General features: G+C 47.5%; 2 protein-coding genes across 2 annotated transcripts; one reads left to right on the forward strand and one right to left on the reverse strand.

Annotated features, from left to right (window-relative positions):
• Positions 1 to 1206: 1206 nt before the first annotated feature.
• On the reverse strand, positions 1207 to 18966 carry Npc2 (NPC intracellular cholesterol transporter 2). The gene is made up of 4 exons (XM_021634169.2): positions 18710 to 18966; positions 9620 to 9727; positions 4537 to 4709; positions 1207 to 1893 (listed from the first exon to the last, which is right to left on the reverse strand). Exons 1-4 carry the CDS (start codon positions 18789 to 18791, stop codon positions 1807 to 1809), a joined length of 450 nt encoding a protein of 149 aa, XP_021489844.1. The 5' UTR covers positions 18792 to 18966; the 3' UTR covers positions 1207 to 1806.
• Positions 18967 to 19166: 200 nt separating this feature from the next.
• Isca2 (iron-sulfur cluster assembly 2) lies at positions 19167 to 20788 on the forward strand. Its single transcript, XM_021634155.2, has 4 exons — positions 19167 to 19306; positions 19497 to 19599; positions 19715 to 19830; positions 20242 to 20788. The coding sequence occupies exons 1-4, from the start codon at positions 19236 to 19238 to the stop codon at positions 20414 to 20416; spliced, it is 465 nt and encodes a 154-aa protein (XP_021489830.1). The 5' UTR covers positions 19167 to 19235; the 3' UTR covers positions 20417 to 20788.
• Positions 20789 to 21482: the final 694 nt, after the last annotated feature.

Genomic DNA, 21482 nt, shown 5'->3' on the forward strand with positions numbered 1-21482 from the left:
AATGACAGAGGCAACACTCGGCCACAGACAGCTGGAAGCAATGACCTCAGCAGGTGGCTACTTTTGGGGTTCACACGGTTCTGACTCATAGTGTCTACATGGGAAGATAGGGTGGGCTCAGTGTGAAAAGACACACAAAAGGCCCCAGTTAGGCCTTACAGTGTGAATCGCTTGCCCTTAATAACTTCATTACTGGCCCGCTGCTGTCCCCTGGTGGCTTGCCTGGGAAACTCACAGGGGGAGAAATGGGAGGCTCTGGTGCCATTCGGATTCTATGTACAGGGCACACACCTGCAATCCCAGCACTGGGCTAGAAGCGGGAGGATCAGAAACTCAAGGTTCTCTGATACGTGACAAGTTCAAGGCCAGCCCGAGATACACTAGACCGAATCTCAAAAATGTACATGGATTCCATACAGCAAACTTTGACCCATGACCATTACTGTCACTTTCTGTTAGACTTGGTTTCATTTAGCCCAGGCTGACCTTGAACCCATTATGTAGATAGGATTGTTCTATTATGCAGCAATCTTCCTGCCTCTGCCTTCCAGTGCTGAGATTATGGGTTTGAGCCACCAAGCCTAGCTTTTTTTTTTGGGGGGGGGAAGGGAGGATAGGGATGGAATGTCAGATGTCAAGTATATAGCTCAGGCTGGTGTGGAATTCATGACCCTCCTGCCTCTTGTGAGATAAGTCTATCTCTCTATGTATCTACCTACCTACGTATCTGCTTCTGTCTGTTTAAACAGGATCTCACTAGGCAGCTCAGACTGGCTTGAAACTAACAACGCTCCCACCTCCTGACAGCTGCCACCTCTCCTTTTCTGTTTCCATTTCTAGGCTTCCTCACCAGGGCACGGGATGCCCCAGTCACCATGTCCCTTCACCAGGTAGTGTTTGCTGCTTCGAGCATGCCTGACAGTGGAAGGCTGTGTGCAGCAAAGCAGAACAAGGTTGCTCTCTGTGGTTAAGGTCTAGCTGGTGAAAAACAAAAGGAGAAGGGCAGTTTCTGAGAGCCCTGTCTTCTCTGGAGCTTCGGAACCAGTTGCCAGCAGGCTATGGACCTAAGAGACTGCTGTCTGGAAGCAGCCTGAACACAAATGCAAAAATGGCAAGTTAGTATTTATCAAGAGGCTCAACCTCAGATGATACAAGTTAATACTGATAACAACAACAACAACAACAAAAAAACCAAGACCAAGCACCTGCAACCAAGAATTGTCTTTAATGAAAACCACTAAAGAACAAGAAACAAGAGCTTAACCATAAAGAAGCAGCTGCTCAGAGCTAAATTTCTGTGGCAGAACACCCCTCCTCCAGTCTCTGGGTACAGTGGAGAGTTAGTCATTATTGTTGAAGCGTCAGGGCTGAGGGTACCATCGAGACTCAGTAGACCGATTGGCCAGGTGCACAGGACTCAGGAGGCACTTAAGAGACAATACCCCAGCTAGCGGGACGTCTCCTCGAAGCCACCCTTCACGGATCGCGGGCCCTGGGTCAAGCAACCTCGTCCCCATCCCATCAGGCAGGGCCTGGAGACCTTAATCCAACAGCAAACAGTAGACTAATCAAATCTTTCCAGTCCCCTCTTCCCTCCAGTCTCTCTTCCTCTGCAGCCTCAACAAAGGGGCAATGGCTCTGAACTCTCAGGAGTAGTAGGGTTGCAGACACTTTTATGGAGGTCGAGAGGCATAAAAAAGCAGTCTTGAAATTCTGTTCATCTTATGGCACCAATTTGGTTTCAAGTCTGATCTCTCCCTCCATCCACCACCTCTCACCCCACAGAGACACAGGGCACCGAAGGGCTTAGGCTTTGATCTCTACTGGGATCCGCCAGCAGAACAGGTTTTGCTTTTTGTCATCTTCAAGTTTCCATTCCACCACCAGCTTTATCTGGAAAAAGAAAAGGAATTGGGGAAAAATGAAACCAAGACTTGATTTTTTTTATCCACAGTTGGCTTAAGTGTGCACCTTAAATCCTCGTTCTTTCTTTTTAAGTCCTATCATCATGAAGCCTGATTAGGATATGGCCACTGCCTGTGCCCTTAGGCTCAGAAGAGTGAGCCACGTTATCCAATCATGTCATCCAACCTAGTCCAGTTTATCAACGTGTAAGACTTCTTCCCCCTTCTTCTTTCCTGCTTCAATTTGTAACCATTTTATTTTTTGTATAGGAACATTTGCCTGAATGTGTATGCGTGTGCACTACTGTGTCTCTGCTTCCCACAGAGGGCAAAAGAGGGTATTGGATTCCCTGGTACTGGAGTTACAGGTGGTTGTGAGCTGCTCTTGGTGCTGGGAATGGAACCCAGGTCCTCTGCAAGAGCAGCTAGGGCTCTTGACTGCTGAGCCATCTCTAGCCCCTCCCTTCTGTTTTCTTTTTAAAAGATACTGAGGTGAGAGCTAACCCAGACTAACCCTGAACTGACTATGCAGTGCGGCCTTCCCCCTACTTCAGCCTCCTGCATCCTGGGGTTATAGGTAGACCACCACGTCTGGTTACCAAATGTGATTCTAAAAAGTCCTTCGAGTCTCTTTCCTTTTTCTCTTCCTTCCCTGCCTTTGTTGAAACAGAGTTCTTGTTACATAGCTGTAACTGACCTAGAACTTGCTTTGTAACTCAGGCTGGCCTCCTGGCCCTCCTGTTTTCTGCCTATGGAGCGCTGAGATGACAGGCGTACATGGCTGCGTTTCCCCCTTCTATCAGAGGCATGTCAACAGAGCCTTCCAAGAATACTAATTTTAAAGTTAAATAGCTTCTCCTTTATTTGGCAAGCTGCTATGGCCTTTTCTACTCGAACTCTGAGAACAGAGGGTAAAAGCGCTTAAAGATTCCTCAGTGCAGAGAAACTTTCTTGTCAGCTAGATATGAAATGCCGAAGCACGAGGATGGCCCAAAGCAGCAGTTCTCAGCCTGTCAGTCATGGCCCCTCTGGGGAGGGTGTGTGTGTCAAACGACCCTTTCACAGGGGTTGCCTAAGACCACCGGAAAACACAGGCATTTACATTATGACTCATAACAGAAGCAAATTTACAGTTATGAAGTAGCAATGCAAACAACTTTATGGTTGTGGGGTCACCACAACCTGAGGAACTGTATTAAAGGGACACAGCATTAGGGAAGTTGAGAACCACTGGTCTAAGGCAGTGCAACTGGATAATTTCAATAATAACTACCCTGTGAAGCCACAGAGTTTAACTTCCTCCACCTGCACGGTTGGCCCCAATCATTCCTCTTTCCTCTTCCTGTCTTGTTTTATTTCTTCTAAAACAGGTTCTCACACTGTAGCCCAGCCTGGCCATGGAGCCCAGGCTGTTTTGAATGCTCCTGGCCCGACCTTGTGAGGGCTAGGGTTACGGCATGACCACGCACAGGTCGTAAGCTCGCTTCTGATCACGTATCTCACTTGAGATCTTGACCTTGATCTGCTGCATTTAAGCTACGATCTCTGTTGTTGTTTGTTTCCTGAGACACAGTCTCACTTCTTCATGCCAGGCTAGCCCGGACCTCTGGGATGCACTAGATAGCCCAAGCTGCCCTTCAACCTATTCTAATTTTGTAGTTTTTTTTTAGACAGTCTCACTGTGTAGCCCTGGCTGGCCTTGAACTTAGAGACTCTCCTGTCTCTGCATGCTGAGTGCTGCTGGGATTAAAAACGTACACCCATAGCTTTTTAATTTTTTTTTTTTTTTTTTAAGATTTAACGAGTCACCAGGACCTGGAATATAAGAGTGTTTTGTCGGCAGGTATTTAAGAGCACCGTGTGCATGCAATACTCTAAGAGAGCAGAGGGCGATGGATCCCCAAAACTGGACTTAAGAGAGTTGTGAGACACCACATATACAGCACTAACTTGGGTCCTCTAGAAGAGCAGCGAGTGCTCCTAAGCACGAGCCAGCTCCCCAGGACCCCCACCCCCTGAATCTAGTGAAGTAGTTCTTTATTTATAGGAAAAACAATTGCTTTGCTTCCTCCATTTGTATCATGAGTCCTCTCTAACACGACCACTCTGGCACTAACTGCAAAAAAAAGGAAGTCTGGGTTTTGCCCATCAAAACCAACACTGGTTTTCATTCAAACTGTCTTCATAATGGAACGCTCGAGGGGCAGTAACATCCACATTCTTAAAAACTTGGCTTTCTTTTCAAGACTTGTATACGTTACTGTTTTACTTGGTGTTTAAACTAACAGCTTAAGCTGTTTTTCAGACTAAATGCAAAGTACCTACCGTAAATCAGGCTCTCACAGACATTCTGCGTGCTGAGACTGTGAACGAGCCATCTACCAAGCTAAAGATGCTGCCAAGACAACTTAGACCTCTAACTATTTGTTACTTGGCTAAAATATTTTTAATAACATGGCACAAGCTTTGGACTTATGGCACCCCTGGGTCCCTCACACCTATCTCCTCTCCCTCAGGCTTTTTCTGATCCACCAGAAAAGAGAGGCCCTCTGCCCCAGTCCCTGCTTCTTCCTCCCAGGCTCCAGATGTCTGACCCAGCCCCAGGGCCTCTCGTTTTGCCAACGTTACTTACAGAGGGGTATTCGGCCTTCACTGGCAGCTTGTTCAGGTAGTTGTAGGTCTTGTCTTTCTGGATGGGGCAGCTGATTCCGCTCTTACAACCATCAGGCTGAGGGATAGGGAAGTAGACGGGAAGCCCTGCCAGGATGCCATGTACTTGGGCAGTGCTGTTCTGGGATTTAGTGGCTAGGAAGAAAGAGAGTCGGATGGTGAAGCAGCCATCAAATACATTCTCAGATGCTGGCATGGCTACCCCAGCAGACCAGAGAGCCCCTTAATTATGGCGTCTCCATCTTCCCGGATCCCGCTCAGCACCTAGCCCTGTGTACATGATGAAAGAAGCTGATTTCCTTCCTTGCTCTCCATCAAGGTCATCGGGGTACCTGGACAAAGAACCTTATCTCCCATGACCACTGACTTCTGTCAGGGTGTTTTAAATACCAGGGTCCAGCAGGGCAGTGACGGGTAATCCTTTAGATATTGCATAAGATTAAAAAAGATGTTCGCTTCTTGGTAGCCTCTAGCCTCCTCACTGCAAGATAAGCAGGAGGGAATAAAACTATTATCAGATTAGAGTGACTGGTTATTACAACTCTCAGGCAGGGGTGAAGGTAATCTGAAGAGACCACTGATTATCTGACTCCCTCTGACTATCAGGCTGCTGAAACAATGTGCCCCGGGGAGTTGGAATTCCCCCTGCAGAAAGAAAAAAAAGCTGGAGCCATGATGCCAGCAAAAGAAGGAACTTGGCATGCAGGAAAGTCACAAGGTTCTGACAGCTCGGAGACAGGCCAGGAGCCAAGCCAATGACACATCAATGCCATGACCTCTCGCCTGTGTTTAAACCTAACTCCAATCGGTATCCCCAAAGAGCTCACTAAGCCTCGAGTTGTTCCTCTTCCCAGTGACCATACTGAGTAAGTTCCCTTTCTCTGCTTTTCACTCTTACTTGTCTTTTTAATTGGCATACTGAGGATGAGGCTGAGCCTCCACTGTCAGGCTGCCAGGGCCCAGACCTGTACCCCAAAGCCTCCAGTAACATTATACATTGTTAGGGCATTTTGGAGATCTAGGGTATTGGTTGTGTTTCATTCTTTTAATCTTTAAATAATTGAAAAATAGCCTCAATGACATTTAGTCAGTGGGGGAGGGGTGTGGACACGTCACAGCATATGTGTAGAGGCCAGAGGACAACATTCAAGGAGTCGGCTTTCTCCTTCCATCATGTTGAGTTCTGAGGTTCAACTTCAGGCTGTCAGCCTTCGCAATAGGCACCTTTACCTGCTAAGTCACCTCACAAGCTCTTAATTTAATTTTATTTTTTTAAGATTAATTTATTTATTCTATGTATATGAGCGTTCTAGCTGCATGTATGCCTGCATGTCAGAAGAGGGCATCAGATTCCAGTATAGATGGCTATGAGGCACCACGTGGTTGCTGGGAACTGAACTCAGGACCTCTGGAAGAACAGACAGTGCTCTTAACAGCTGAGCCATCTCTCCAGGCCATTAATTTTATTTTATTTTTTTAAAGACACATTGTTTATTCGCCAAAAGCAGTGGTACACACCTGTAATCCCAGCAGCATTTAGGGAAGCAGAGGCAGGCAGATTTCTGTGAGTTCCAGGCCAGCCTGATCTACAAAGTGAGTCCAGGACAGCCAAGGCTATACAGAGAAACCTTGTCTCAAGAAGAAAAAAAAAAAAAAAAAAAGAGAAAGAAAGAGAGACATTTATTCAGCATCATGATCAGGCTATTTCTTTTCAAAATCAGTAACACAGCTGGAGAAGAGTATACATTAAAAGCCTTCACTGGGGGGGAGGGGAGCTGAGAAGTGTGCCTGGCAGTTAAAACACCAGCTGCTCTTCCACAGGACCATGGTTCAGTTCTCAGCACCTAGATGGTGGCTTACAGCCATCCATAACTCTAATTCTTGGGGATCCAGAATCCTTTCCTGACCTCTGTGAGCACTGGGCACTTGTGTGCTGGCAAAAAACAGAAGTCTAAAAATAAAAATAAAACAAAACAAAACCCAAAAGACATAAAGATTATGAAACGAACGAACAAAATCCGAATTGCTGGAACGCTTTCTACTTCCCACAGTACAGAACCTAAACCAACCTGTTCCACAACTGGTCACAGACACACTGCCCAGAAACACCAAAAGTGTCTAAAACATGTCTTCTCCGAGGCGGGCCCCATCCCCACCACTGCTTTGCTGAGTTCATACCTGTCGTGACCGGTGGCTTCCTCGTCACCTCCCTGGCTCTGTTCTCCTGCTGAGCTTTGTTGCCTGTCAGTAACTAGAACCCTTCTACCACAGACGGCAACTGCTGCTGCCGGAAGCAGCCTCATCAGCTTGGTTTCGTGGTCTGGCTAAGTACCTTTTTACCACCGCGGGCGCCGGAGCTTCTGCCTCCAATGCTTCCTTTGGTCGCAGGCCCGACATTTAAAGGCGGGCTGTGGTGACCGTCAAGATCACCGCCTCCAAGATCATTACCATCCACCACTGCCACTGCGTCCACCAAAGTTTCCTCCATACCTCAAACTGCTATTGCCACCAAAACCACCTCCCTGACCACCACCGAAGTTTCCAGAAACATTCTGGGTTCTCCGACTTCTTGGGGTGGATGAAGCCCTGGCTGTGCCTTACTTCCACAGGGTTTTTCTTAATTCCCAGCTGTGGGCATTCACAGGATGGTGTTACTGAAGCGTAGTCTTATTCATGGGGCCATGGTTGTTAAAGGTGACAAAACCAAATGGGACCTGGTATTTGGGTATCTTCTCTTGCCATAGCTCTTTGGTTCCACAACTCTTCCAGACACCCTGTGTGGCCGTGTAGTCATGGTTGTACCACCTCCTCCATAACGGTGTTGTGATAAATAAAAAAACTTTACAGTGCTTGGTGCTGGGGCAAGGGTTCTCTATTGCTCAAAATGGCTCCTCAGACTCCATCAGCTGTCCGGAGACTCAGCGTTAGAAAAAGAGAGCTCCAGCAGATGTTTGGGCTCCTTAGGAGATTTTTTTAAAAAAAATTATTTACTTTGGTTTTTTCGAGACAGGGTCTCTCTCTGTATCTTTGGCTGTCCTGGGAACTTGCTCTGTAGATCAGGCTGGCCTCGAACCCAGAGACCTGCCTGCCCCTGCCTCCCAAGTGCAGTGAGTAAAGGCGTGTGCCACCCCTCCCCACCCTCACCCTGGTGTTTCTCCTTTTTTCTTCCTTTTTTATTTTTGAGACAGGGTTTTTCTACATAGCCCTGGCTATCCTGGAACTCACTATGCAGACCAGGCCTCTGTACTTCCTCCTGTCTCTGTCTCCCTAGTGCTGGGATTAAAGATGTGCACCACGTGGCTTGCTAAGAGACCCTGGTGGACAAAGCATATTTCGTCAAAGTATGGATTAAATGTGGAGTCAGCAGCTTGGTGGCTGACGAGCGCCTTTACCCACAGGGCTATTTCACAATCCCCTTTTTTCTTTTGAGATAACGCAGCAGTTCTTGACCTGTGTCTTGATCCCTTTGGGGGTGAAGCAACCCTTTCACGGGGGCCACATGTCAGATATCCTGCGTATCAGATATTTACATTATGATCTCTGATAACAGCAAAATTACAGTTATGAAGCAGCAACAAAAGCAATTTTATGGCTGAGGGTTACCACAACACGAGGAACTGTATTAAAGAGCAGCAGTCCGAGCTGCCCATCCATCTGTGTAGGGGTCTAGGTCCAGTCCATGCATGGTCCTTGGTTGGGTGCTTCCGTCTCTGCAATCCCCGCTGGGCCCTGGTTACTCGGCTCTGTTGTTCTTCTGGTGGCCTTCTATCCTCCCCTCCCCCACCCCGACACACCCCTTTTCCCACAAGACTCCCTACTCTTTGCCCGCTGTTTGACTGTGAGTCTCTGAATCTGTTTCGATCTGCTTCTGGGTGGAGCCTCTCAGACAACAGCTACGCTAGGCTCCTGTCTGAGAGCATAGCCAGAGTATTGTTAATAGTATCGGGGGCTGGCTCTCTCCCAAGGGGTGGATCTCAGGGTGGGATGCAAGGGGAATAAATGAATAATTAAAACGTAAAGATAACTGGGCTATGAAAAAAAAAAAAAAAAGAGCAGCATTGGGAAGGCTGAGGACCATGGAGATAAGGTCTCTCTATGAAGCCCTGGCTAGCCTGGAATTTACTATATAATATAAGGCCGCTTTCGGGCTTGCAATTCTCCCCCCATAGTCTGCCTTCAATGAACATTATGCTGGAATCCCATTGTTTGCTTAAACAATTTGTCAGTCACTGGTGAGGCATATGGTAGCCTGTGGGGAGCCAGGAAGCCTTGAGGGACTGTGTAAAGAGTAAGAAGTCTTGAAGAAATGTGTTAGCACTGATATGGTCACGGCCATGTCAAGGACCCAATGCCTGAGACCCACGGGAGAGCCAAAGCCTCCTCCAGTTAAGAGTGTGAATGCTGACAGTAACTAGCAACTGCAGCCGCCCCCTCCCAGGTGTTTACTGCCTGAGGCCACTCCCCTAGGGAGACCTCCTACCCAGACTAGCTAGCCTCTTGGTAGGTACCACCCCAGTGAGTGCCTGTCCTTTCTTCACGCCCAGGCTGTCTCAGTCAGGCTTCCGGAACCGGGCAGCAGGAGTCCAGTGTGAGACGGGTGTATGAGGACACAGCTGTGGCCCTGGCGGGCCCTGTGTCCTGCTGTGAAACATCACACAGCTACGCTGGCATCGGAGAGGCTCTCGCGTAGCTCTGACTCACTGCTAGGCGGGCACATTCCCTAGCTTTTGGCTCATCTTTTTTATACACTGTGAAACTGCTCCGGGGTATGTTCCCCTCCCGATTTCTAGCCAGGACTGTAAGTTGAAAGTGCTTCCTTTTGTCAATCCAGTCCTCCAGCTTTCCTTTCAGAGCGAGACAAGTGATGGAGAGTTATGCTGCCAGATTCTGTCTGGTCCAGGAATTCTAGCTCTCTGCTAGTCAGAAAGGAGGCTGACAAATCCTTGACGCCGGCCACGGTCCCCTACATTCTCATACCCATTCCAGCGCCTCACATTTATATTACGGTCCAGCAAGAACAGGAGTTAAAGGTCACATGAACTCACCGCTCGTGAAGGTGACGTTGACACTGTAGGACTGGCCTTTGTGAAGCTCACAGGGCTGTGTGGAGCATGGGCTCACATTCACCTCCTTTATGACTCCCACCTTAGAGCCTGAAAAACAACAAAAGTGGGTTTGAACAGGACGATGCCTGGTGCATCGCGCGGAGGTGCGCTCCTCTCCAGCGTTCCTGTTTCTCTTGGGACTACTTTCCTGAGATGAACTCTTTAAGACAATGCACGGTCAGAAATGAGAATTCGGGGCTGCGTAGATGGCACAGCCCTTGTTGCACAGTGTGAGGACCTCAGTTCGAATCCCCAGAACCCAAGGGAAGCCGGATGTGGTAGCACGCACCTGTAATCCCCGTGCTCTTAAGGAGAGATGGAGCTAGAGAAAGGAGAACCCTGCATGCTTTCCAGTCAGCTAGCCTGCAGGGTGCAGCCGGCATAGTGGCAAAACCCCTATATCAAACAAGGCAGAACGGAAGGACCCACACCCGAGATCGTACTCTGATCTCAACACATTTACACCTACATATACATCACCCCCCCCACATACACACACACACTACTGCACAAGAGGCAAGAATCTTGGTACTGCTAAAATCAATCCTATATATTGAATAAAAAGCTAGCTGATTTCTTGGCCAAGACAATACTAATACTTGTCAAATAATAGCAAAGCTGGGTGGTGGCGGCAGCAGTGCATGCCTTTAATCCAGCACTTAGGAGGCAGAGGCAGGCAGATCTCTGAGTATGAGGCCTGTCTACAGAGTCTGGGACAGCCAGGACTACACAGAAAAACCCTGAGAGAGAGAGAGAGAGAGAGAGAGAGAGAGAAAGAAAGAAAAAAAAAGAAAAGAGTTTGTTCTTTTTTTCTACCAAGTAGGTCCTGAGGATCAAACTTAGATCTTCAGTCTCTACCCACTGAGCCATCTTGTAGACCTCTGTTTTGCATTCTTTTTTTTTTTTTTTAATTTATTTTATTTTATGTTGAAGGTATCAGATTCCTTGGAATTGGTGGTATAGACAGTTGTGAGCTGCCATGTGGGTGCTGGGAATTGAACCCGGGTCCATTTGGAAGAGCAGACAGTGCTCTTAACCACTGAGCCATCTCTCCAGCCCCTGTTTTGCATTCTTAAAGGGAGAGTTACAGTTTAAATTTAAGCCTTGAGAATATTTTTTTAGATCTTCCTTTTAATTAAATATACCTGTTCTCCCATCCATTTTCTAGCAAAGAGATAAGCATGTAAATCTGATGAAAGTTGGAGACTACAGGAAAAATCGCATCACATACAAAACCATCTAGAAACGTGGTGCCTAAAACGCCAAAGAGAAGGCCATCCTCCCAGCAAGTTCTTCAACGTGCAAGCATGGTTTAAGCAGCCATTTGTTAGAAAGTCAAAAGACTGGTCTGGGCTGGAGAGATGGCTCAGAGGTTAAGAGCACTGTCTGCTCTTCCAGAGGAGCTGGGTTCAGTCCTTAGCACTGACGTGGTGGCTGACAACGTTACTTCAGTTCCAAGGGCTCCAACTCCCTCTTCTGGCCTCCAAAAACACCAGGTGTGCATGCTGTGCATATGTTTACACGCAGGCAAAACATCCGTACACATTAAAAAAAAAAAAAAAAAAAGAATGGCACCAGGAATTTCAAGTCAGGAGTTTCCTCGGTAGGAAGGATGAGGGAAAGCAAGATCGTGTTCTTGGAAATCCTAACCCCTGGAAGCTGAAACTGGAGTCTCATGTAGCCCAGGCTGACCTCAAACTCTCATGTAGCCAAAGATTGCCCATAGCAGCAAGGATGAAGACAGAGTCCACAGTCACTTCAGCCTTAGGAGTTCATTCGTGCCTTCAATGCAGAATGGAATTTTGGCCAGTCTGAAGCACAGCTGACATTTTATTCAAAGTAGTAAAGGGCTTGGGTTTGTTGGTAGTACGCTTGTTTGTCAATCCCCATCTTCTCATAAAACACATATGCTGGTGCCCATCTGTAACCTAGCACTTGGGAAGGTCTTAAGTTCAAAGTGATGCTCAGTGACAAAGTGAGTTTGAAGATAGCCCAGGGTGACTGCCTCGGTTGTAAAAACAAAATTCCTATGAGGTTACAGCCATGAAGTTACAAACCATTATCGTGAAGCCCAGAAGGGAAACGCTTTGCTAAGACAGCCTGTCTCCCAAGAAAGTCCATCTTGACTGAGTAGACATTAGAGATTTCAGGCTCGCACATAGCCCACTGAAGCTGCATTTGACCTCCTCATCCCCAAACCTTCCCTCCTTGCAGGCACCCCTTTTCCATGGGAGAGTATCCCTGGCTGTTCTGAAACAGTCTCCTCTGTTGAGGTCAGACTCTGGTCTTTTTTTCTGCCTCCTGTCTCAGAAGAGAGAGGAAGAGAGAGGAAGGAGGAAGGAAGGGAGGAAGGAAGCGAGGAAGGAAGGAAGGAAGGCAGGCAAGGAGAGAGAAAGGCAGGAACTCAGGAAGGAATAAAAGCACACCTGAAAGCCAATCATGGGCTCCTTAAAGAAGCATTGGAAATTATTTAGACATTTTTAGGCTGGGCATGGTGGCACAAGCCTTTAATCCAGCACTCTGGTAGGCAGAGGCAGGCGGATTGCTGTGAGTTTGAGGCCAGCCTGGTCTATAAAGCAAATCCTGGACAGCCAAGGCTACAGAGAGAAGCCCTGTCTCAAAAAAAAAAAAAAAAAAAAAAAAAAAAAAAAAAAAAAAGTGAAGAAGAAACCATGTCTTGGAAAAAGAAGTATTTTTAATAGATTTTAAGCACAGTGAAGAGAAAGAGGTAAAGAATAGGACATTCCCAACGGTACAGGTTTTTTAAAGTGGGGATCACGTCTTAGAATTACACAGGCAGAGACAGACAGACAGACACACACCATCTTGGTAGCTCCCCAATTTCATTTTAACTAAGATGGCCCCTTTCCCTTTTCTCTTTTTGGTAAGTGAGATTATAGGGTAGCTTTGGCTTGGATAAGATTATAACCTGATAAGATAAAGCCAGGAGTGACTAAGAGTTACACAGGGGTTTTTGGTGAGCGACTAGAGCCCAGCAGGTTTAGAGCTGGGCAGGAACATGGCCAGAAGCAGCTCATTGCTGCTGGACTCTCCTGGGTAAGGGGCTCCTTTCTGCTCTTATGTCGCCATAATTTTCTCTTTAGCCTTCTGCAAGTTAATCTTGAACTCCGGGTCCTCCTGTCTCCTCCTCCCAAAGGAAGCTTAGACACTCAGCCAGAGAGATAGCTGGAAGGAGGCCCTAGGGATGTCTGGCTGGTGACTATTTGAGACTCTAGGTAAAGATATAGACTTAATCAAAGACATTTTCAGATTTCTTTCTTCCTTGTCTTCTTTTATAATGTAATTTCATTCTTCATTCATTCATTCATTGAGGTAGGTCTCTTTATGTAGCTCTGGCTGTCCTGGAACTCACAGAGATCCACCTGCCTCTGCCTCCTGAATGCTAGGATTAAAGGCGTACGCCACTACTGCTGAGCTGTAATGATTTAAAAAACATTTATTTAGTGTGTGTGTTTTCACGTGCAGAGGACTATCTGCTGGAGTCAGTTCTCTCCTCCAACCAGGAAGGCCCTGGGGCTTAAACTCGATCACCTGGCCTGGTGGAGGTGCTATGAGCTCCCCCACCTCACAGGCCTCTTCTATCTTAAAGGCTCCAGCTGCATATCCTTACTGCCCATCTTTTGTCCTTCTCCCCACAGTCCTGCCAACCCTCTGCCTAAGTATTTGGTCTTCTCAGGGCTGCTTCCTTTGCCCTTGCCTGGCTTCACAGAGAAATAAGCAGCTGTATTGTTGGTCCAGGTTACTCAGTCAAACTTAGCTTTTTGAATTAGTGGTACCTAAAACCCCTGACTTATGAGTGAGTGGTTTATGGAATTTAAGAGGAACCACCATCTACCCCCACTACAGAAATGGCCCTAAGAAAAGGAACCAGTTCCGTCTCAAGTGGGAGGACCCTCCCTTAAAGCTGAAGTCCTTCACGGTACTTCTGTCTTCCTGTTAGTCATGTTCTCCCAGGGCGGAATATGAGAGGCTCATTTACAGTGCGTAAAGTACCCTGGCTCTAAGTTAACTCTTGACAAAGTCATTAAACTTTGACTTTTCCCAGCACCAAATAGAGGAAAAGGAAGACAGAGGTCAAGATCTTTATAGCTCCAAAAAACACCCAGGGTCCCGGCTGGGCGAGGTTCTGCGGGTCAGCCAATACCTGTAGCGCTTGGGCAGCTGAGACAGGAGGAGCACAGTTTGAGTCCAGCTTTATTTCACACAAACAGACAGACAAATTAATAAAAAGACAAGCTTTGGTCCCAAGCAGGGCTGATTCACTCGGTCAAGACGGAAGCAATACCAGCCTCCCTAACTGGTAGAGAAACAGAAGAGAAGCTTTTTAAAGAGAAGGTATTGTAAAGGTGTGCTATGATGCCTTGGTGCCGGCCAGAGGAGAGCTGCTTCCCAGGAAGAGATTCCAGCCAGTCCTGCCACCTTGTTAGACCACCCTGTAGGACAGACCTGAGCTGACTACCTTATTGTTCGTGTTCCTCTACTTAAGAATGAACCTCTCATCAGTACCTAAAGATGTACTGATGGTTCCTTTCTATGTTCTTTGCAATATCGCCATACTGAGTAAATCTCCTTTCTCGTCTTTTAAATATTACATGCCCTTTTCAAAAAACACTTTTAAGGTTTTTCCTCTGGAAGAGCAGTAAGTGCTCTAAACCACTGAGCCGTATCTCTGGCCCCCTTTACTTGTCTCTTTAACTGGCATTTGTGACCGTGGCCACGTCGAGCTTGTGGGGGTAGTCAGGGCCCAGGCTTTCAGTCTGCACATTCCTGTAACCATACCAGTTGTGGGCACTTGACCTTGGATTTCTTTTCCTCTCCAGTAAAATTACTAGGCTAAGGGCTGCTCAGTTGCTAGAAATCATATCCTTGTGAACACTATTCATGTTTATAACACAATGGTCAGATAAAGAAAGGTGATTCAAGCCCCTGACACTGGACAGCAGAGTGGGAGGGGATGAGCAAATGGCCTGGCAATGATCCGTGACAGGGCAGGTTAGCCATAGGCCTGTCACCTGGGTCTGAAGTCTTACCAGCTCAACTTCCTCCTGTGTAGCCTTAGGGCAAGATGATACTTCACATCTGGAGCTGGCCTGAGGGTAGTGAGCCAGCAGGCCTGCTGATTTGGAAACTTATCTCTGGAACACAGTGGTGCCCCTGAAGCTCTTCATTATGATCGCTATCACTTCTGGACTGAGTCCACGAGCCAACAGCTGCTCCTGGGTGGGGAGGCAAGGCCTCCTCTGGCACCAAAGCGAAGCCTCTCACCTTAACTACACTTCATAGACGGAAATGATGTTTGCGGCCAACAGTATGGACTCCTGTTGTCTTGAAAGCAGAATGAAGAGAGCAGGCAAATTTGAGACTATACTGCCTACTAAGTAGTTACCAGGTTAGCTCAGAACTGTTCCTGTAGAACAGGAAAGGACATAGTGAGAGCAGCTGACTTTCTCTACCTGGGCTTGCCCGCAGGCTGGAAGCAGTCTCCGAATTCCAGGACAGCAAAGGCTAAATCAAACAGAGAAGCCCTGTCTCAAATAAAAGCCAGACACAGTAGCACATATCTGTAATCCTGGCACTCAGGGAGGCAGAGGCAGATCTCTGTGCATTCGAGGCCAGCCTGGTCTACAAAGTGAATTCCAGGACAGCCAAGGCTACACTGAGAAACCCTGTTACAAAACAACAACAAAAAATTCCCTCTATCATCATAATGATTATTAGTAGCTGGAGATCCGTAAATGACACTCTGGAACCCCTATCTCCCAGTTCGCTTGGACACTGCACATGCTCTCCGTACCCTCTACAAGTGTGAGAAATATGGTCTTAGACCATCCTATGATTGGTGGGCAGGAAAAATGAAGTTGAAACTCGGTGTTCACATTAAGGCTTCAGTGTCCAGCTTCGCCTGCTTCTTCGAAGCTGGGTCTCATGTGATCTCACAGGCTCAAAGGAAAGGGTACTGACAGTTCTTTTGTGCAGTTTTTTTTTTTTTCTGCCCCCTGACAAGAGGTTCCCGGACTTCAAATGTCAACAGAACAAACTCCTCAGTTCCCACTGCAAATATTGCCTAAGTAGTTTACTTGGTTCCGTTTCTCACTTGAGGAGATCCCACTCACCCCAGGGAAAGCTGGGCAGAGAATGCAATGCAAGAGCTTTTTACCTGGGTGCTGAAATTTTTACATTGTAAATTCAAAACATGTCATGGGAACACCCCTCATTCTCTATCTCCCCCCCACACACCTGCCTCTCCACCCCTGCTTTCCTTTACATCCCCTGTAGGCCTGAGAGATGGCTCAGCAAGGAAAGGTAGTCACTACCAAGGCTGAGAACCTGAGTTTGGTTCCTGGAACACCCAGACAGGAAGGGCAGAGCCGACTCCTGAAAACTGTCCTCCGACCTCCACATGTATGCTGTGCATGGGTGGACCCTCCTACATACATACGCATGAATGAATGAATGAACGAAACATGAAAAAAACCAACAACAACAAAAAAAACCCAAGTTCTTCCCACAGGTGTAACCTGCCTTAAATTTTTTTTAGCCAGGTGGTGCAGGACTTTGATCCCAGCACTCCCAATGAATAGGCAGGCAGATCTTTGTGAGTTTAGGCTGGTCTACAAAGCTGTCTCAAAAACAAACAAAACCCAACAAAAACATATTGAAGTCCAGCTGGGCAGTGGTGCCACACACTTTTTCTCTCAGCAGTGCCAGGGGGAAATCTCTAGAGGCCAGCCTGGTCTTCAGGGGGAGTTCCAGGACAGACAGGGCTACAGAGAAACACTGTCTTAAAAAACTAAAAAAAAAAAAAAAAAAGAGCCTGGCAGTGGTGACACCATGCCTTTAATCCCAGCACTTAGGAGGCAGAGGCAGGTGGATCTCTAAGTTCAAGGCCAGCCTGGTCTACAGCGTGGACAGCCAGGGAAACAGAGAAATCCTGTCTCAGCATATATATATATATATAATATATATTATATACATAATATATATGTATATAATATATATATTACATATATATTATGTATATTATATACATATATATCCAAAGTAGCTCATAGAGACTTATCAGTCTCCTGCTTACCAGATGTAGGATCATACACAAGTTAGTCTATGTGCTTTAGTTTCTTTTTCTGTAAAACAGATGGTGAGGGATAAGTTAATAAAATTAATACAGTGTCTTGATCCTAAGTCTAACAGGGGGGACTGGGGGTGGGTATCTCTGATATCAATATCTTGATATTGCAAGCAGAAAACCTGAGTTCAATTCCCAAAACCCACGTTAAAAACGCCACTTGTGGTGGGACACGTGTGTAATCCTGACCCTGGGAAAGGTGAAGACCGGAAGACCATCGGGGCTGCTTGGCTAGCCAATCTAGACTAATTGGCAAGCTCCAGGCCAATGAGAGACCACATCTCCAAAAAAGCGGAGGGTGTTCTTGAGGATGACCTGAGGGGCTGTACTCAGCCTGCCACACGCTTGGGTACACACGAACACACACATACTAAAAATAAAGTAACATTCTAAGAAGTTTAACAGAAGGAAAAGCAATACTTAAAAAAAACAAAAAAACAAAAAAAAAAACCCAGCCACTTCCGGCTAGTCTCTTGAAATGGCATCTGGAAACTATTAATAGGCACTTGTCCTTATTAACCAATCCAGTTCCACGCACCCACCTTTGCTTTTGCCCTAAAGGAATTTTTAATAACATAATAGAAACAGTATTAATTCCCTCATTTGCTTTTTCCGTTTATTTATTGAGTAGTTACTATTACCTGGATGCCGGATACAAAGAAGCTACTTAACCTGGTTCCTCATTCAGCCATGTGGCCTTAGGAAGGCTTACTCTACCCTCCCACCCCCACCTCCTCAATTCGGGTTATCTGTGTATGTGTGTGCCTGTGAGTGTAAGCACCTGAGGAAGCCAGAGGCATTGGATTGTTAGTGGGTACAAACAGTCGTGAACCCCCTGACCTGACATGAGTGCTGGGACTCGAACTCTAGTCCTCTGGAGTAGTAGATCGCTGAGCCATCTCTCCAATCCTACCTAATAACTCTTTTTAATTCAACGATTCACTATGATCTCTGTGTTTCCCCTCCTGCTCACATATTTTACAAAATCAGTTTGTGTCTTTCACCCATGACTGCACCTTTTCACTGCCCCTTCCCTCCCACTCCCACAACTAATGGTACAGGCTTGACTGGATGGACTCAGAATTTCTACTCTCCATTACATTTTCCAACAATGAGTTGGGAGGCAGCGTTGGGAGGGAGGGAGGAAGGAAGGTGTCACGAGGTATCAATAGAAATACGCGTTTTATAGGAGACAGGGTCAAGAATCAAGAAATTCGTTAGTCCAAAGAAAACCCCTACTTTGTAAAAGAATAACTTACAAAAGGAGAACTTTTGTTTTTTTTTGGGGGGGGGACGAGACGGGACTGTGGGGGCAGGATTGACACGGATTTGGAGGGCCAAACTGGGCTACAGAGTGAGACTGCCTCATCCCCCCGCCCCCGCCACCCCCCAACCAAAGAGAAAAGTTCAAACGAACAAAGGGGGAAAAGGCTAGTGAAGGAAGATACAAGGCATAAATGTAAAGAAGTCTCCATCCTCTCAATCCGTGTAGATGCAGACCCGCGATCTACCCTATTGTTTCATTTTTGCTCTTATTTATTTATTTTTCAGACAGATCTCACTATACAGCCCAGGCTAGCCTCGAGTTCGTAACCCTCCTGTCTCCACCCCCTCGAGTGCTGCGAAAGCATGCCCGCTTGATGTCCACCCAAGAAACTTTGGAGAACTTCCGCGAAAGGTTCGCTCTGAGAGTGTAGAGATTTACCCCGGCACGTGACTGCACGGGGAGACGAGGCTGCGCGGCGGGGAGGTTAAGTTTCATCGAGGCTGGTACCTGCAGACTCAACCTGGCCCGTGCCACCCGGGGTTCGCGGCTGAGCCCCGCGTTCCAGGAACCCGCCCCATGCAGCCCCGCGGATCTCTCGAGGGGGTTCAGAGCTCACCGCAGTCCTTGAAGTGCAGAGGCTCGGCCTGGGCGGCGGCGACCAGCGCCAGCAGGAGGATCGTGGCGGTCGGGAAACGCATCGCAGGTCAGAAGGCTCCGCCGTCCAGGAAGGAAAAAGCGGCCGCGGCAATCACAAGGTAAACTTGTTCGGGGGACCAAGGGAGGAGCCGGGTCAGGCCACTTGTGATCGGTGACCAGCGAAGACCCGCCTGAGCCCCGCCCCGGACTCCGAGGCGCTGGGCTTGCAGCTTCCTCTTTATCTCCGCCCATCCTTTCGGCTCCTAGGCAGGGCCTGCCCAGAGGCCGCTTTTCTTTGCTTTCGTCCCTCCCGGTTGGCACCGCCCTGCTCCGGTAATTGGAAGCGCTTGCGGCCAATCAAAGCCCACTTAACTCGTTCTATCCAATAAGCGTAGTATAGAGGCGGGGCTTCCGTGAAACCCCGCCCCCGCCCCGCTCCCTGCCTCCCGAAGCCCGGGGTAAGGCGGGGATTTGGACAATGCTAGGGGCGGAGCTTACGGAGCAAGATGGCGGCCGCCAAAACCCTGTCCCTAACTGCCGCGGCGTTCCGGGCGGTCATTCCCTGGCGCCGGGGCAGGTACCAAGGGTGGAAGGTCACTTAGGAAGGGTGTTAGGTTCTGCGCCTTCAGGACAGATGGGAGACTGACGCTCACCGGGGAGATGAAGGTTTGGCAGTTCAGATGAAGGCGTCTCCAGGTTTGGGTACCATAGAGGGTCATCGGGTGCCCCTCCGTTCCCCGGACTCATCCTCCTCCTCCACATCGCAGGCTCGCCGCGGCCTCTCCCGGGCTTTTGACTCGCTGGGAAGCGACAACCTCCATTCCAGATGCTGGCGAGGGACAGATCCAACTCACAGACAGCTGCGTCCAGGTAGGAGGCCCGACCCGGGACGGCGGGGCCCAGGAGAGAATCTAGACGAGTCCCTTTTATCCACCCCGTTATCTCTTCTTGCTTGGCGTTTTTGATCCTCTTTCCTACATTTCAGAGGCTTCTGGAAATCACCGAAGGGTCAGAATTCCTCAGGCTGCAAGTGGAGGGAGGCGGATGCTCCGGATTCCAATACAAATTTTCACTGGATACAGTTATTAACCCCGACGACAGGCAAGAAAGACGGATGGGTCGCTAGAGGCTGTATCAGAGGGATAAAAGTGACCCCAGTTTATGACGCGCTATTATTCAAAACTTAGAAGCCTCTAAGTGTGCTTAACACCCATACTGTGAGGGCACAGCAAAGATTTGGTCTCCTGTTTCAAAATAAGGAAGACAACTGGCTTACTTAAGGTCCCTTGGCTAGTAAGTTGAGAAAGGCCGGACTAGTTTCAGACCAAATCCCTCAATATTTCTTCTATTCATTACGTTGACTCTTTTCCCTTCAGATAAAGTCAGCATCTGCTAGAGGTCCTAAGCGATATTCCGTATATTGGAGCACAGGGTGTACCCCTATGGCCTCATGGTGTTGTGTTCTTGGTGTCTGCAATGTTCGTCATTAATGATTTCCTCTTGTCGTTTCAGGGTATTTGAACAGGGCGGGGCAAGAGTGGTGGTTGATTCTGATAGCTTGGCCTTCGTGAAGGGGGCCCAGGTGGACTTCAGCCAAGAACTTATCCGAAGCTCATTTCAAGTGTTGAATAACCCTCAAGCCCAGCAAGGCTGTTCCTGTGGGTCATCCTTTTCTATCAAAGTCTGACACAATGACAGACCACCCTGGGATCGACACCAGTTGTACCATTGCAAAAAACCTGGGAATAGTAGAATCCTAGAGGTTTCTTTCTTATCGTGTCCTGCTCTTGTCTTATTTAATTTAATCCAGGAGTGCTTTATTTTACCACTATTAATTACGGAATGCGAAGCTTTGACTCTTGGCCTTAATACTCTCCCCTCCCCCTGTGCAATGTTAAGGCCAAGTCCAAATGCTGTTACCTCAACTTTAATCACTGGTTGGAGCCCAGTATAATTTGTAGTACCTCCAAGACTCCTAAATTTGGAGTTAACTTCTCTAGCCTTCTGAATTGTTTGTACATATGTGTATAGCTATGTATAAAGCATCATTATAAACTAAGTACTTATTGTGTTTTCAATCAGGATCACAGTTTGGGTAGCTTGAACACCAGCAACAAGGCCAGAATCAATTAGAAGGGCAAACAAAATGTTGTCCTGTCTTGTCCATCAGCCTATTCACCCTCCTTCCCTTCCTCTCTCTCTTTCTCCCTTCCTTCCTTCCTTCCTTCCTTCCTTCCTTCCTTCCTTCCTTCCTTTCTTCCTTCCTTCCTTCCTTCCTTCCTTCACGGTCTTTTAGGTAGCCCTGGTTTTGAACTCTGTGTTTCCTGACTCAGCCTCTTAATGCTGGAATTACAGACATGCTACTACCAGGCCTTGTTCATTCCTTTTTCTTTTCCTTCCTTCCTTCCTTCCTTCCTTCCTTCCTTCCTTCCTTCCTTCCTTCCTTCCTTCCTTTCTCTTTCTCTCTCTCTCTCTTTTCTCCTTCCTTTCTTTTTTGTGGTCATACCCCACTGTCCTCCCAGAATTGGACCTGGGGCACTATACCTGCTGGGCAAAAACTCTAGCACAGTAGTCTCAGCCTGTTGGTCTCGACCCTTTTGGGGGTCGCATATCAGCGCTTGAATTATATTCCTAGACTGTTCTACTTTCTATTTAGAGACAGGATCTCACAAAATTTCTCTGGCTGCCTTTGAACTTTGAGTCTTGGTACCCCATTTAGTTGAGATGACAGGAATGTGACCATCCCAGCTGTA

The sequence above is a fragment of the Meriones unguiculatus genome, chromosome 7 (assembly GCF_030254825.1).
Source record: "Meriones unguiculatus strain TT.TT164.6M chromosome 7, Bangor_MerUng_6.1, whole genome shotgun sequence".
NCBI classification, from domain to species: domain Eukaryota; kingdom Metazoa; phylum Chordata; class Mammalia; order Rodentia; family Muridae; genus Meriones; species Meriones unguiculatus.